General features: G+C 38.9%; 2 protein-coding genes across 5 annotated transcripts in view; one reads left to right on the top strand and one right to left on the bottom strand.

Moving 5' to 3' along the window:
- Nucleotides 1–797: 797 nt before the first annotated feature.
- On the top strand, nucleotides 798–12087 carry cyb561 (cytochrome b561). Of its 2 annotated transcripts, none has more exons than XM_079868397.1 (6): nucleotides 798–1014; nucleotides 1778–1990; nucleotides 3736–3834; nucleotides 5116–5219; nucleotides 9819–9976; nucleotides 10839–12087. In XM_079868397.1, the coding sequence occupies exons 2-6, from the start codon at nucleotides 1783–1785 to the stop codon at nucleotides 11029–11031; spliced, it is 762 nt and encodes a 253-aa protein (XP_079724523.1). In that variant the 5' UTR covers nucleotides 798–1014; nucleotides 1778–1782; the 3' UTR covers nucleotides 11032–12087. The 2 variants fall into 2 exon arrangements, with proteins under 2 accessions (XP_079724523.1, XP_079724522.1); XM_079868396.1 differs by having other exon boundaries at nucleotides 1775–1990.
- Nucleotides 12077–16892, bottom strand: part of tanc2a (tetratricopeptide repeat, ankyrin repeat and coiled-coil containing 2a) — a 153477-nt gene continuing 148661 nt past the window's right edge. For all 3 annotated transcript variants that reach the window (XM_079868302.1, XM_079868301.1, XM_079868303.1), the window contains one exon: nucleotides 12077–15596. In XM_079868302.1, the coding sequence (XP_079724428.1) occupies nucleotides 13685–15596 (1912 nt within the window). In that variant the 3' untranslated portion in view covers nucleotides 12077–13684. The remainder of the gene's footprint in view (nucleotides 15597–16892) is intronic.

The raw sequence follows: 16892 nt of genomic DNA, 5'->3' as shown, positions 1-16892 counted from the left end.
ACTTATATTTAGCAAGGATGCATTAAATTGATAAAACGTGACAGTATAGACATTTACTATGTTGCAAAAGCTTTCTATTTCAGATAAATGCTGTTCTTTTGAACTTTCTATTCATCAAAGAATCCTGAAAAGAAATTATACACAACTGCTTTCAACATTGACAATAATAAGAAATGTTTCTTGAGCATCAAATCATCATATTAAAATGATTTCTGAAGGATCATGTGACACTGAAGACTGGAGTCACGATGCTGAAAATTCACAGGAATAAATTACATTTTAACATACTGTAGGCCTATATTAAAAAATAAAACAGTTATTTTCCTATTTCAAATTGTAAAAATATATTACAGTATACCTTTTTATTGTAGGCTATATTTGATCTGCAGCCTGGTGAGCAAAAGGTACTTTTTCAAAAACATAAAAAAATATATTTCGAACTTTTGAATGGTAGTATAAAACTATAAAGAATCAAAACAGACATCCATAATAACAAATAAACAATAAATGATTATTAATCGATTGCTTACTAGATTACTGTTTAGATGCGAGCATGCATTCTCTCTGCACGATAAATGATTGGAAGTGCTGAAATATAATAGCCTATGGTTTAAGTATGGTTAGACAACATGATCAAATCATCAGCAATCACACGAAGATGCAGGTTACCAAGGCAACGGAAGCATCATCCTCTGCATAATAACCCCTCCCATCTCCCGAGAAGCAGCCAATAGTGATAGAGAGGGGGCGTGGCCAATATCTGCCCGTCAACTTCCAAGTGCGTCAAGCCGTGAGCTACAATAGAAGTTAATGTGGTAAATGTCAGGCAGGCGCGTGAGTTGCGCGTCTAAATCAGCAGAGAATTCGAGTAAATTGTATAGAGAGAATATCAGATACATTTTTTAAAGTAGGTTACAAAACCCCTCCGAGCAGCAAGGATCTCGTGATTCTTGTCTGAAATACACACTAATAAAAACACGCCCTTCCCTCCGGCTTTCTGGAGACGTGGCACAGGTGAGTGACACTTTTTCACACTATTGACAGCGCGTGTGATGCTGCATCATCATTTAGTGGCAAATACTATTGAAAATGGCATCAGCTCTGGATTATGGTTTGCATGACTTCTGTAGGAGTTTTCCCTCTGTTATCCAAGGGTTCATCTTGAAACTTGTTATTATCACGACGAGGTTATGGTTCTAGACCTCTAAACATGATGTGTTTGCACCAGCTAAGTGGGAGTTTAAGCTTGAATCATCACGCAGTCATTGTTTTTACACGATGGTGATGTTGTGCTTTCGTAAGTCAGGCAAAGACCACATGATGAACACACGAGACTCGAAAGTCTTTATTTGCACAATGTGTTTACTTAAGGTTTCATAATGCAAACAACAAAAATCATGTGATTATCCACTGGATAATATCCAGACAACAATATGCAGACTTGTTGCAATTCCATACTGCAAATATTAATATCACTATTGATGTTTAATAATATTGCAATTACAGAACTACATGATTGTGCATTCGTTATGTCATGCCTGTATAGCATATATCCACTTATTAGTTTTATCATTTCACTTACTTGACTGTTTCTTATAACTATTTCTGGTGCTTGGCTTTCTATATCTTGAAAATGTCCGGGTCACAATTATATTTTACATGAAGAAAGCAAAGCTACTATCCATATAATTCACTAAATATGTCATTTGCAAAGAGGTGGAGTCTTGTACATCCCTTAAAGGTTTTCTTTCTTTCTATCATCCCTGTGTCCCAGCAGGTAAAATGGAGGGTATGGCGTTGAGCGCGGGCGGCTTGCGGACTCTGCCGTGGTACGTGGTGTGTTCTCAGGTGCTGGGGGTTACATGTGTGGTGATCACAGGCGTGTGGATGGGACATTACCGGGGAGGCTACGCCTGGGACGGCTCAGCTCAAGAGTTTAACGTCCACCCTCTCTGTATGGTCCTCGGCCTGGTCTTCCTCTATGGAGATGGTAAGAATACATAGAGTAAAGAATAGAGTAAATAAGTAAAAAATAAAATATATTGTGTATTTTTTTTAAACGTCATTTAACTTATGTTTGCAAAATAAATAAATAGAAGAGTTGCAGTTCAGGAAATAGTATAGATGCAAGTTTTGACACCAAAGGATACTGATATTGTTTTTCTGGGCTGAATATATTTCTTTTTTCTGTAGCCCAGCAGGTGAACATGCAGTGCTAGAACTGCCTAGAAAAATAATCTGTTCTTTTTCTTTTCATTTAATTAGTTTTAATACCTTGAAATGACTGATTAACCTAATATTCCTCTGCTGTGTTGGTGGCGTGAACAAATGTTGCCATTACTTGAGGCATTTATTCTCTCACTCAAACAGTGCATTTTAAACTACACTATTGGGTATAAATTGTGGTTAAATTTTGGAATGTATAAAATGCAATATATTAAAATAATAATGTAAACAGTTAAAATGTTTATGTAAATACTGTTCAAAAGTTATTGAATTAAAAATACAAAACAGTAATTGTGAAATATTATTTTAAAATGTCATTTATTCTTGTGATGGTAAATATGAATTTTCAGCCGTCATCCAGTTGAATCCAGTCTTCAGTGTCACATGATCCTTCAGAAATCATTTTAATATGCTGATCTGATGCATATATTTTATATAATATTAAAATATATGTTCCTCATAATGTATGTTACATATGTAAAAGTAAAAATATTGTGTCTTAATGAACAAAATCTACTATATTTAAATTGGTAAGACTTCTTATTGTGGTCTTATGGTGTATGATTTATCAATCCAGGTAATTCTTTAAAAAAAACTTTGACTTTCATCAAAAAGTGTTCTCTCGTTTTTCTATAATACTGTGTATTGGCCAAATGTCAGTGATATAGCATAGTTGGTTGCAAAGGCCAGATTGGGTGTAATTGTCTAATAAGACATCTTTGGGTCTTCTGTCTCTGCCCTTAGGGTGTGTGTGTGTGACTCTGTGCTTGTAATAAAACACTGAACAGAAAGGGCCAGCTAATGTTGTTAGAGCTAAGATCTGATTTGTTTCCTGATTTTTGTGTATATATGAATCAATATGGGCTAGAATACTTCATGGTTGGTTTTCAAACAGAGATCAAGCCCTGCTGAAAGATAGTATTGTGTAGTTTTCTCTATTAATCTGTAACTGCTGTTGTCTAGGTTACAGTAAAGATCAATTATTTTGAACCATTTGAAATGGATGTATCTGATATCTCTATAATTTTACATATACACACACAGGCACACGCACACACACACACACTTCTGTGCTGTTAAAGTATAATCACAGTCAATTCATGGTCCGTCCATCTGGACACTTAATAAAGCACTCGACAGAGAGAGACAGATGTTAATTGAGCTAATATCTTTAGCAGTGATCCTCTGATTCAAAGCCCTCGTCATGGCAATTTAATTAGGACATTATATCTGAAAGGTCACTGGCCTATTAGAGGTTTAGCTGTCCCAAAAAACACCAGTAAAAACAGCCCAGAGGGGATCTGTCTGCTTGTACAAAGGCCAAAAAGACACACAGGAATACATCTTCAGCTGTTATTTGACAAGTTACTGCATCTGTAGAATTTCAGTCCTGACGCAGGCTGTTTTCGGTGCCTTTAAGACTTCTATCTTGTAATTCTTTTATAATTGGCTAACCTTTTCACACATGATAAAATGGCTTAATAAGAGCTTGTTCTTTCTCTACCACAGCTGTTCTGGTTTACCGTGTCTTCAGAAATGAGACTAAACGTTCTGTGAAAATTCTCCACGCTCTGCTGCATATGATGGCCCTCATCATCAGTATTGTGGGTAAGTCCAACAACATGCGTGTGCTAACAGGCTAGAAGAAAACGTAGATTACATGTACGTTTGGCAGCACTGTTGTTTTGCTGGGTATTTGTTTATTGACACTGATTTTAGCTGAAATTCTCAACTGCTGCGGTCACAGCCATTTCCCGTGACTAATGTGCTGTTTGAACCGTTAAATAAGGGGAAAACTAACATTTTCTTCAGATAAACAGATGTATTTTATTAATCGCAGGGCACAGGATAACTAGATTTGCATTTCCAACAAGTCAACACCAATGCGTGCAACTTAACTGCTCTGTTACAGTCTATATATGTGCTCTACCGTTTACAAGTTTGGGGTCAGTAAGATTTTCTTATTTTTTTAAAAAAAGGTACACGATGTAACTTGTGGCCCTCTAGAGGTTAAAAAACAAAACGGCATGCATTTTGCAGAAGAACATAGTTTTGGTTGTGCTTCGGCATCTGTGTGACTGCGGATGAATATGGTTATCCTCCTGCTCAGAAAACATTCACTACTGCTCTTAAGAGATATAACCAGTTTATTTGGGAAGAATCTCAAGCTGACTAGCTGAAGACGTTACTGTAGCTTTACCTATTAATAGACATGGTACTTCCAGCACAGCTACAACAACCATGAAATGACTCTCACAATAGATAGTGCTTGAACTATGAAACAATGAACTATGTTAAGAGAGCTACATGGCAATTTATCTGTTCAATAAAATACCCTAATCACCTTTAAGTAATAAATGCTTTTACATTTCATATCCCTCAGTTCGCGCCATCTCCGAAAAGCCAATGTTGATTCTTGGTTTATTACGAGCTCTGTCATGTCAACCTTTCTCGCTCGTTGTGACAACTAACCTATGCCACTCCCACATGCGTCAGAGTAGCCGGAGCAACTTTTCTCTATTTACAGATATGATGAGACACGCACGGATGAGTGACGCAAGTATGCAATTTTGCACGAAAAGCATCCCTTCAGGTCTAAAATATAAACAATTTTAATAGGTTTACCATAGTGAATCAGGGTAAGACAAAAAACACGTTTACTCAATTCTCAAATAAATCTGAATTTTTTTTGATGATAGAGGAAAGGAAATTTTAAATTTTCCTTCAGGTTTTGAATAGCGATGGGAGATTTTCAGACATACAAGTATCTTAAAAGTTTACTAAAAATAGATAACATGCCTAAAACATCAGCAGTTTGATTTAAATTAAATGCAGAAAATTGTGAAGAAAAATAAAAAGTATATGTTTTTAATCTCTCTCTCTCCTCAGGTCTTGTGGCCGCATTTGATTTCCATTCATCGGCTAAGATCCCTCACATGTATTCTCTGCACAGCTGGTTTGGCATGCTCACTTTTGTGCTGTTTTTCCTGCAGGTAATTTGCAGTTATTTCCTTTTGACCAGGGCGAAGGTCTGTTTGCATTTAAACATCTTCCTTCGTCCTTATTTGAACAGCTGAGCTGCATCATGTCTGTTCTGCAAAAGTGTTTGTGGTTTGGAAGCACTTTGCTCTGCATTAGCAAACCCCCGTGTGGAGGGCCACATCCATTACATCACTATTGACATCAGAACATTGCTATTAGTGTTTTTATTGGCACTGGTAATCCAGCCTGGAAACCTGACCTGATAGTCCACTTCATGTGCTCTACATACATCTGAAAAAAAAAGATTAAATTCCACTTCAAATTGTATGTACATCTAAAAAATAGGATTTAATTATTTTAATATACTATATTATATATATACACATTCGTGCTCAGAATTAATCATACCCCTGGTAAATATGATCAAAAATGGCTGTAAAAAATAAATCACATTATGAAATAAATGTTTTTGTCCAAAACACGTTGGCCACAATTATTCATACCCTTTTATTAAATACCTTTTTGCAATCTCCTTTTGCCAAGATAACAGCTCTGAGTCTTCTCCTATAATGCCTGATGAGTTTGGAGAACACCTGACAAGAGATCAGAGACCATTCCTCCGTAATGAATCCCTCCAGATCCTTCAGATTCCCAGATCCATGTTGGTGCTTCTTCTCTTCAGGTCAGCCCACTCATCAGGTCAGGGGACTGGGACAGTCATGGCAGAAGCTTCATTTTGTGCTCAGTGACACATTTTTGTGTTGATTTTGATGTTTGTTTTGGATCGTTGTCCTCATGGAAGATCCAACCACGGCCCATTATAAGATTTCTAGCAGAAGGCGTCAGGTTTTGATTTTTTATCTGTTGATATTTGATAGAATCCACGATGCCATGTATCTGAACAAGAAGTCCAGGACCTCCAGCAGAAAAATAGGCCCACAAAATTAAAGATCCAATGGTATATTAAATTGTACACATGGGGTACTTTTTATCCTTGTGTTCACCAAACCCATCTAGCGTGTTTGCTGCCAAAAGGCTCTTTTTTTAGTTTCATCTGACCACAGAACCCTGTGCCGTTTGAAGATCCAGTCGTGTCTGACAACTGAATTTGCTGGATTTTGTTTTTGGACCAGCAAGGAGGATTTTTCTAGAAAGCCTCCCTAACAACATGTGGGGATGTTGGGGTTGTTTTATTAATTTATATATTTTTGGTAGGCTTGTGACCCTAAGACTTCTCTCTAATCTCTGCAATTCTCCATCTGTGGTCCTTGGAGAGTCTTTGGCCACTCAAACTTTCATCCTCACCGTGCATTAACACAATATTGACACATGTCCTCTTCCTGACAGATTCGTAACATCTGTAGTTGATTGGACCTTATTAATTATTGCCCTGATGGTCAAAATGGGGATTTCCATTTCTTTAGCTATTTTCTTACAGCCACTTGCTATTTTGTGATGCTCAACAAACAATCTTTTGCTGCACATCAGAACTATATTCTTTGGTTTCACTCATTGTGATGGATGATTAAGGGAATTTGGCCTTTGTGTTTCCTCATATTTAAACTCCTGTGAAACAAGAAGTCATAGCTAGACAATTTCATGTTCCTAGTCCCCCTAGTTTGCTAAAAAAGGTATATATTAATGGGAATATACTTCAGAGATATTTTATTCATAAAAAATTCTAGGGGTATGAATAATTGTGGCCAACGTGTTTTGGAGAAAAACATTTATTTCATAATGTGATTTCCCCTCCACTTTCAATTCTTTTACTTCAATGAAAGGTTCGATTTTTGCCAATTTTTTGAATGAAAGATCAAAAGGATAAACAATGCAGATTTATTTTTTATAGCCATTTTTGATCATATTTACCAGGGGTATGATTAATTCTGAGCATGACTGTATATATATATATATATATACAGTGAGGAAAATAAGTATTTGAACACCCTGCTATTTTGCAAGTTCTCCCACTTGGAAATCATGGAGGGGTCTGAAATTGTCATCATAGGTGCATGTCAACTGTGAGAGACATAATCTAAAAAAAAATCCCAATATCACAATATATGATTTTTTAACTATTTATTTGTATGATACAGCTGCAAATAAGTATTTGAACACCTGTCTATCAGCTAGAATTCTGACCCTCAAAGACCTGTTAGTCTGCCTTTAAAATGTCCACCTCCACTCCATTTATTATCCTAAATTAGATGCACCTGTTTGAGGTCGTTAGCTGCATAAAGACACCTGTCCACCCCATACAACCAGTAAGAATCCAACTACTAACATGGCCAAGACCAAAGAGCTGTCCAAAGACACTAGAGACAAAATTGTACACCTCCACAAGGCTGGAAAGGGCTACGGGGAAATTGCCAAGCAGCTTGGTGAAAAAAGGTCCACTGTTGGAGCAATCATTAGAAAATGGAAGAAGCTAAACATGACTGTCAATCTCCCTCGGACTGGGGCTCCATGCAAGATCTCACCTCGTGGGGTCTCAATGATCCTAAGAAAGGTGAGAAATCAGCCCAGAACTACACGGGAGGAGCTGGTCAATGACCTGAAAAGAGCTGGGACCACCGTTTCCAAGGTTACTGTTGTTAATACACTAAGACGTCATGGTTTGAAATCATGCATGGCACGGAAGGTTCCCCTGCTTAAACCAGCACATGTCAAGGCCCGTCTTAAAGGACAAGTTCGGTATTTTACACATAAAGCCCTGTTTACAGATCGTTTCTGATGAAATAGAACGGTTAAGATTAAACTTTTGACAGATGCTGCTGTCGCGAGAATTTTAGGTTTATTTCGCTTTCCCCTCCCCCCTCAAGAATGGTAGTCTATGTGCACTGGAACAATCCTTCCTAAAACGCATTAAACTTTCATTTAAAAAGAGATGAAACTCACCGAGTGGTCAAGGGTGTTCACTGATATGCTCATACAAAAATCGCTGCAAAAGATGCTTTCCAACAGGTTTTATCATAGTTTTTGTCCAACTCCATTGACTTGCATTGAATGTGCTGTGTGAGGTACGGTATTACTCCGCCGCTTCTTCTTCTGCTTCTTCTGTGTATTCAGTGAAATGCCAGTGGTTTGCTTGCAATTGGCAAATGTGCATTATCGCCACCAACTGGGCTGGAGGGTCTATTATTCAAGCTCTCAACGGAAGAATCTACGGGTGTGAGACGTTTGGAAAAATAGATCCACAGTTTTACAACGAATGGTAAAACACCTGTTGGAAAGCATCTTTTGCAGCGATTTTTGTATGAGCATATCAGTGAACACCCCTGACCACTCGGTGAGTTTCATCTCTTTTTAAATGAAAGTTTAATGCGTTTTAGGAAGGATTGTTCCAGTGCACATAGACTACCATTCTTGAGGGGGGGTGGGAAGCGAAATAAACCTAAAATTCTCGCGACAGCAGCATCTGTCAAAAGTTTAATCTTAACCGTTCTATTTCATCAGAAACGATCTGTAAACAGGGCTTTATGTGTAAAATACCGAACTTGTCCTTTAAGTTTGCCAATGACCATTTGGATGATCCAGAGGAGTCATGGGAGAAAGTCATGTGGTCAGATGAGACCAAAATAGAACTTTTTGGTCATAATTCCACTAAACGTGTTTGGAGGAAGAAGAATGATGAGTACCATCCCAAGAACACCATCCCTACTGTGAAGCATGGGGGTGGTAGCATCATGCTTTGGGTGTGTTTTTCTGCACATGGGACAGGGCGACTGCACTGTATTAAGGAGAGGATGACCGGGGCCATGTATTGCGAGATTTTGGGGAACAACCTCCTTCCCTCAGTTAGAGCATTGAAGATGGGTCGAGGCTGGGTCTTCCAACATGACAATGACCCGAAGCACACAGCCAGGATAACCAATGAGTGGCTCTGTAAGAAGCATATCAAGGTTCTGGCGTGGCCTAGCCAGTCTCCAGACCTAAACCCAGTAGAGAATCTTTGGAGGGAGCTCAAACTCCGTGTTTCTCAGCGACAGCCCAGAAACCTGACTGATCTAGAGAAGATCTGTGTGGAGGAGTGGGCCAAAATCCCTCCTGCAGTGTGTGCAAACCTGGTGAAAAACTACAGGAAACGTTTGACCTCTGTAATTGCAAACAAAGGCTACTGTACCAAATATTAACATTGATTTTCTCAGGTGTTCAAATACTTATTTGCAGCTGTATCATACAAATAAATAGTTAAAAAATCGTACATTGTGATTTCTGGATTTTTTTTTTTAGATTATGTCTCTCACAGTGGACATGCACCTACGATGACAATTTCAGACCCCTCCATGATTTCTAAGTGGGAGAACTTGCTAAATAGCAGGGTGTTCAAATACTTATTTTCCTCACTGTGTGTGTATATATATATATATATATATATATATATATATATATATATATATATATATATAAATATAAATAAAACATTTACATTTACAAGTAATTCCATTATATATCTTTTTCATTATTATAATTCTTTTTTACGGATTATACATTTTTTATATAACCTTTTCATAATTTGAAGATACCTGATCCTAAAACATTTTTAAGAGGCCAATAGAATAGATCGCCGTTGTCTTAGGACTGACTTCTCCTCCTCTCCTTTGCTCCAGTGGTTACTGGGACTGGGATTTTTCCTTTTCCCATGGGCATCTGCTCAGTTGAGGAGCTGGTATCTCCCTCTGCACGTCTTCTTCGGCCTGTTGCTGCTGGCCATGTCTGTGGGATCCTGCCTGCTGGGAATCACAGAGAAACTGCTCTTCAGTATCATGTGAGTGTCAGTGAATGTATCTAACGGATATCATTTTTGAAAATAACAACTGATGTCACTAAGCTGAGGTAAACATTTTGAATGAGAGGAAAGGAATGAGTCACCGTGTCGTGAGAATGAGTCACAGCGGAAAGAGACTTTCAATGAATATTAATGATATTTGGCTTCTTTTCTCCATCTCTCACTGCAGAGCATCAAATGCTGGATTTATTCAAGATATTCCTTGTGTGCCTATTTACTGTGTAACTCATGAATAGTTTATTTAAAAAAAATATAAAATATGCTGCACATATAATTATTAACTTCATTAACACATAAATAAACAACTGTTAACACATTTGGGTGGTTGCAGGCGGAATTCATATCCAAATAATACAATAGAAATAAATAGGAAAAGTCCCACACACTGACATAACTGGTAAAGGCACGTTCACACGAAGGACGACAACTATAACGATAAAGATAGCTCTAAAAATCATTAGTCCGCACCACAACTATAATAACAACAGCACAGTGAAATAATATTGTTGGAATCACTTTCAGAATAATTTTTTTACCAGCCAATGAACAATAAAAACAGTGACAGCCAATCAGAATCCGTCCTGCTTGAAAGAGCTCGAGCATTTAAAGTGGCAGACAAAACTGCAGCGTACACTTAAAATAAACAGAATGATAGCGTCCACTTGTGTGGACGTTAATATAGTTATCGTTCTTTGTGAACTATCCCTTTACATCATTCTTAAATAACTGTTCCAGTTCAGAAGTGGGCCTGAAGCTTGCGTTATTTAAGTTTTGCAAGTTACAACTGTGTTTTTCCATTCATTAACCAATAAAGATTTTATGGCACATTTCCTGTTCTCAGGCCTACTTACTCCAAGTTTGCAGCTGAGGGGGTCCTGGCAAATATTTTGGGCTTGTTGCTGGTGTGCTTTGGGGTCGTGGTGGGTTATGTGGTGACGAGAGAAGATTTCAGGCGACCACCGAATCCTGAGGAGGAGGCTCTATCTGTGCATTTTAAGACCCTGTCAGAAGGAGAAATCCCCAGTTCTCCTTAATGTCTTAATATACTCCAACAACTGCCTTTCTGCCCGTGTCCTAGCAAACCTGTCAGCCAGTTCCTTCATTTGCAGTCTTCACATTATTTGTATTTGACACCCCTTCCTTGTCATATGAACGTTAAAGCAGGATTAAATTACCACCATGTATGGAACAGAAAACATGTTACTGTTTTTATTATTGGAGTATTTAAATGTTATTTATTTTTTTCAGGGTTATGCTTTTTTTTTTTTTTTGAGTGATTTCTAATTGTTTTGGAGTGATATTTTATATATATACAGGTACACACAATATATATACAATTATATAGTGTTTAAATGCATTCAATTTGAAATATCAGGATGTACTTTCAGAGAGTTTGGTAAGTTCCTTAATTAATTTCTTGCAACTATTTGTACATCTTTAACAGTAGATTACTGTACTAATTACTCTCTAAAAAGTATTGCATTACTTTCCATATCAACCTTGACCAGTTGAACAATAAAAGAATAGACATGACTCTTTTAATGCTCTCAAATAAATATAAAATTGTATAAATTATTCTTGAACTGAGCAAAGTATTTAAAGTGAGAAAGTTATATTATAAACATATTTTAACATTAGACGTTAAATCTTGATTTTAATCTCTCTATTAAAGAATTGCTCTATAGTCTATACAGCATTTAATGCAATTACATCAGAAGTAACTAATTAAATGACAGAAAAAAAGAAAAATACCTTTTTACTTTTTCAAGGGAAAAGTAATTAAATTATAATAATTAATGACTTGGTAATGCATTACACCCAACACTGTCTACACACACACACACACACACACACTCTGAAAGAGTGTACAGATGATCTGCTGGTGCCCTTGTACTGTATTTTCATTGCTGTGTTTGTATTGTGTACTTGTCTGTTGCAAGTGTTGTGCCAATATTTATATCATTGTTTTCTATTTGATATAAAATATCAATATGTGCTCATAATGCTTGAAACATAAAGTCACATAAAGTCCACTTGTGATTAAGGATGTACAGTATGTACCAAGTTTTTAACTGAAATAAATTCATGAGAAATAAGTTTGACTCAGTGGTTAGTTATTTCACCTTGATTTTCTTTGAAGTAGTATTCTTTTTTTAAATAAGCTCCTTATTTCCCTCATACATACAGATGATTGTACAGTTTACAATCGTGTAACCGGATAAAAAGTCCTCATTCACGTTTCTGATTTTCCTTCCCAGCAAAACAACACAGCTCACACATACAGACAATTTACAATGAATCCTCCTTCGCAAGCCCACTTATAAACAAAATCAAAATATTAAAACAAATTACATACAAAACCTAAACTTCAGTTCTTTTTTTTCCTCTAATAAGGGAAACAAGGAAATATATTGTGCCACAGTCTTTTCCCTCATACATAAAACCACACTCGGGTTTGTGTATTAGCAGAGAGCATGCGTTCTAGTTCAGCACATTATTTACAGCCATGTACATTTTGGTCATACAAAAGGAAAACAAATAGTTAAATACAAACACTGTTGTACAGTAAGCAGTATTCCAGGTCAACTCTGAGTGCACCGCATATTTTTCTAAAAAGAGAGAGAAAAAAATTAAACCGCCACAGAAAGACCTGCTCTTTTTCAACAGCAGTTGACATTGATTAGTTAAGCCAGATCCAGTGAGCGAATCTGACTTGCTGCCATCCTCCCAAAATATACCGTCAAGACATCCATTAAAAATGTGCCTGACCTTCCAATAGTATGTTAGTTCAATGGTGAGGCAAACATGAAGGCAAACAGTTTCACAACTTATGTGAATGTTTCAGTGCACAAATGAACTCTCAAAACATAATGGATGAGAGCATGTGGATTCTGAGGCTGCAAAAAAGAAGTTTCCCCCACGCCTATTTCCCATGACAAAAGTTTCTTTGGAAAAGATAAATTCTGCTTTAATGCTGTGACTAAGTAAATTAACGGCTGACTACCTGGATGCTACTTCCCATGAGCAGATCGTTAGCCAAACACTACATATATTTGCAGCAATCCTGTTGACCTTTGTAACCTGTTGACAAAAAAATAAAAATGCCCATAAAAAGTCTAAAAATATTTCACATTGCTGAATGCGTCTCAACTTAGGAAGTAAAGGCAAACTGAAAAACACAACTGCATTGAAATTTAGATATACATATATATTTTTACAAACATAACTTAAAATATTAAATATTACTTTTTTGCTTAAGCAATATTGATCTGGAATATTTCAGGTACATTTTTAACTCGAGACACAGCAGGATTCTCAGGGATTATTACTGGTCTGAGTGGGGATATCAGTGGGGACATCTGGTCCAAGGGCAATGCTCAGCAAATTGTCCATGGCTGGCATTGAGAAGGTACAGAAAAGTAAAAGGTTGGTGTACAGCAGTTACACAGGCCTACTTTTACTCCAATGGGTCTTGATACTTCCATTTATGTGTCCAGAGCAAATACAGATGCACTTGATATGTACAGTACATGCTAGATTCACTTCACATAAGTGGAATTAACCTCAACAGGTCTGTAGTTTCACCATCAAGATATGGGATGGAAAAAAATGAAAAGATAAGATGTCCAACATGTTAGATATTCCTCTGGAATGTTCTAATAAATCTTGCACACTGACTCATTCTTCTTATACATTAGACTCCACAAAAGGTCTCTTTGGTTTAATGGGTGAGGTTGGGCCTTGCCTTTCATTGCGAGATAACTGCCTATACTCATTGTCCTGATAGGCCTGGGAAACTGGTAGAGTCCGTGCCACTTTCACATCTGGGTATGTGGGAACCTGACTAACTCTGCCCATAGCGTCCGCCCGGTCCCGCGTCACACCAGGAGGGTTGGCGTAGAAATCATCATCCATTAGGTGGCCATTGTGAGCGTTGTTGGTGCGGTTGTAGTAGGCGATATGGCTGAGGGGTGCCGTTTGCTGCCCATATCCCATGTTGCTTGGAGAAGTTGCTGGACTGTTTACCACTGTATCCAGAGATGAAACAGCCCAGGGTCGAGAACCCGAGGAGGACGATGCAAGCGAAGGCTGCTGCTGGAGGTACTGCTGAGTCCGTGCAGTCTTGTCTATGATGCCCATGAAAGGTGTGTTGCGGGAGCGAAGGGCCTCTCCTGGATATGTTCCACCCACCACCCGGAAGTCTGTGCCTTGCGGGGGTGACATTGGTGAAAGGTCATCATGGTAGCTTCCTTCATAGGAAATATTTAAGGGTATCTCCATTTGCTGTGCAGAAGCTGACGCCCTGAAGCCTGGGCCTAGGTTAGCAGCAGAACCTGCCACCAAACTGTTGTTGGATGGCGAGAAGCGTAGACCTGTACTGTGGGAATGAATAAGGGGGCGTGGAGCCGGTGGGTGCTGTTTGGGTTCTACGTTATTGGCACTGACTGGACGTCGGTGTGCATGAAGGTTCTCAGGTGAACCTAGCGTCACCTGTCGCTCCATTTCGTGGGGTGAGACCGGATAGTAGGCGGTCGACTGACTGCGGCTGATCTGTGGTGTCTGGCCGTAGCGGACACCTCCAGGACTGGGTCTGTAGGCAGAGGAGGGCCTGTGGGGAAGCTCATCCTCCACAAGGCCAGGATCCATGCTGATGGCACGCTGGTACAAGGCCCCTGCACTCAGATTGCCCTGAGGCTGAAGTGAGGAAGAGTATCCTCCATCCCCAAGTTCATCCATGTCACCTGGGCAGCGGGCACTCATCGAGTGAGCGATCTGACTGTACGCACTACTACCCAGTACGGCACTGGAGTGTACCGCGGAGCTGGGCTGGTTGGTGCGGATGATCTGTGCCTTAGCTGGCTGCAACCACTGGCTTTGTTGTGATGGCTGGGAAGTCTGTTGGGAAAACTGGAATGAACGTTGGCTGCTCATCTTAGACAGAGGGGACTTGGGTCGTCCTGCAAGCTGGTCCTGTTGGTAGCGTCCTGCAGAGGCGGACTGGGGACGGTACATGGCAACTCCCTCAGAGGTGGGGCTGGCACGATACTGCGTTCCACGGCGTAATGGTGATGGTGGTGGGCTGAAGTGGTAAGAGGCCTGATGAGGGGGACTGGGCCGGAAGTGGGAGCTCTGGTGCGTTGGGGAGAGCGACGGGGAGGTGGATTGGTAGCCTTGCCGTGTAGGAGAGGACATTGAAGGGGGGCTGGGGCGAAGGTCATATGCTTGGCCCAAGTAGGGTGAATCATGATGGCTTGGAGATGGAGGCATGTTCTGAATCACTGGAAGTCCCGATGGAATAGTGTGGGGCTCGGTGGGAACACCAAGCGGTAGGCCATCCAAATCCCGCTCAAGGTAATCGTCATCCTCCTCAAACAAGTCCTGGACAGGCTCCATGTCTGAAATATGAGGCTCCATTGGTGGAGGCGGTATCATGGATGGGGCTTGATCGCGGGGAGGGGAAGGAGGAGGATCCAGCTCCTGCTGCTGTTCAACCTGATGACACTCTTCTTCCACGCGTTGCAGCAGGCGCTGGATCTCGCGGTTATTGGGACACAGACACATGGCTTCACTCAGGTCCTCCAGGGCTGCGTGGAATTGCCTACAGCAAGGGAGACGGAGAATGAGAGAGAGTAGGAAGGTAGAATATGGCAGTAGGTAGAGAGAAAGAAGGAAATATGCTTGTTAAAGACTGAGAAATTACTATTGCTAAAGGAATATATTCGGGGTTCAATGTAAATAAATCTTTATCAGCAGCATCTGAAGTGGCTGTTTGTAAAAAATCATTCTTGCAGTAATGCACTTACAGTGGAAGTCAATGGGTCAACGGATTAAAATCAGGGCTTCGAACTGGTTCAAAGAACGAAAACAAAAATAAAAAACGAAATCAAGTTTAATTGTCGTTGACAGTCATTAACGGCTGCATCTTAAGTTCAGCATTAGGTTTTCATCAACTTAAAGGTTACAAAGTTTATTGTAGTATGTTGTTTAATATATTTGGCCAAAATCTTGTGATATAAAAGATTAAGTGCTATGCACAGGCTGTACTGGCTATGATTAGAGGGCAAATACCAGACTGACATTCTTCTCAGCTTCTCAGTAAATACATAAAACATTAGCCATTACAAGCATTGTCTTTTTTGAATAATGAAAACGCTGTACTTATTCAAAGAACTTTCACGATTCGGGCAGGTGGAACTACTGTATGAGGTTTTGCCGACAGTTTGATGATCCACTCGATTTACGAGGTTTAGGCACAAGCTCATAGTATAAAGCTATTTAGTATAAAGTTCTATTCAAGCTCTGATATAAAGAATAGGCAAAAAAAAGGTAAAAACCCTGTTGTTAACCATTATTTTTCTAAACTTCGGAACTGTAGTGTTACAGAAGGAAGGCAGGAACAGAAACATTAAAATACTGATTCTGTTCGGACTGAACTGATTGATTTTGTTTTTGCATTTTTAAACCCTGGTTAAAAGTAAACTTTTAATTTATTTTATGTTTTGTAGAAGTTTAGCCCACAAGACAACAAAACCTGACAATTTTTATAATATATTTGCACAAAAAAATTTACTAAAACAGTAGTCCCATCCCAAAAATTATGATTTATTAGACGGCTCAAAAAAAGATTGAATAAATAAAATTGTACCGAAACAAATTAAAGTGCTTTGACAAAAACACAAGCTTTTTTTTTTCTTCTGGAATGCCCATAGACTTTCATTGTAAATTTCAAGCTTAACTTGTATTGAACCTGGAACATTCCTTTAGTCATTTTACCAATCGAAATCATAGACAACCCCCCACCCCCACAAAAATAATAGTTGATCAAAAGAGAAAAAGGAATAAAATATGAATGATGGGCATTCTGAGGAAAAATAATCTGATTGTTCAACACAAC

Source organism: Squalius cephalus (assembly GCF_949319135.1).
Source record: "Squalius cephalus genome assembly, chromosome: 1".
NCBI lineage: Eukaryota > Metazoa > Chordata > Actinopteri > Cypriniformes > Leuciscidae > Squalius > Squalius cephalus.
This window is presented reverse-complemented; position numbering and strand designations above follow the sequence as displayed.

Coding starts and splice junctions, on each gene's coding strand:
- cyb561 (XM_079868397.1), top strand. CDS start 1,783: ATGGAGGGTATGGCGTTGAGCGCGGGCGGCTTGCGGACTCTGCCGTGG. Junction 3,835..5,115: donor CCTCATCATCAGTATTGTGG/GTAAGTCCAACA, acceptor CTCTCTCCTCAG/GTCTTGTGGCCGCATTTGAT. Junction 9,977..10,838: donor AAACTGCTCTTCAGTATCAT/GTGAGTGTCAGT, acceptor TCCTGTTCTCAG/GCCTACTTACTCCAAGTTTG.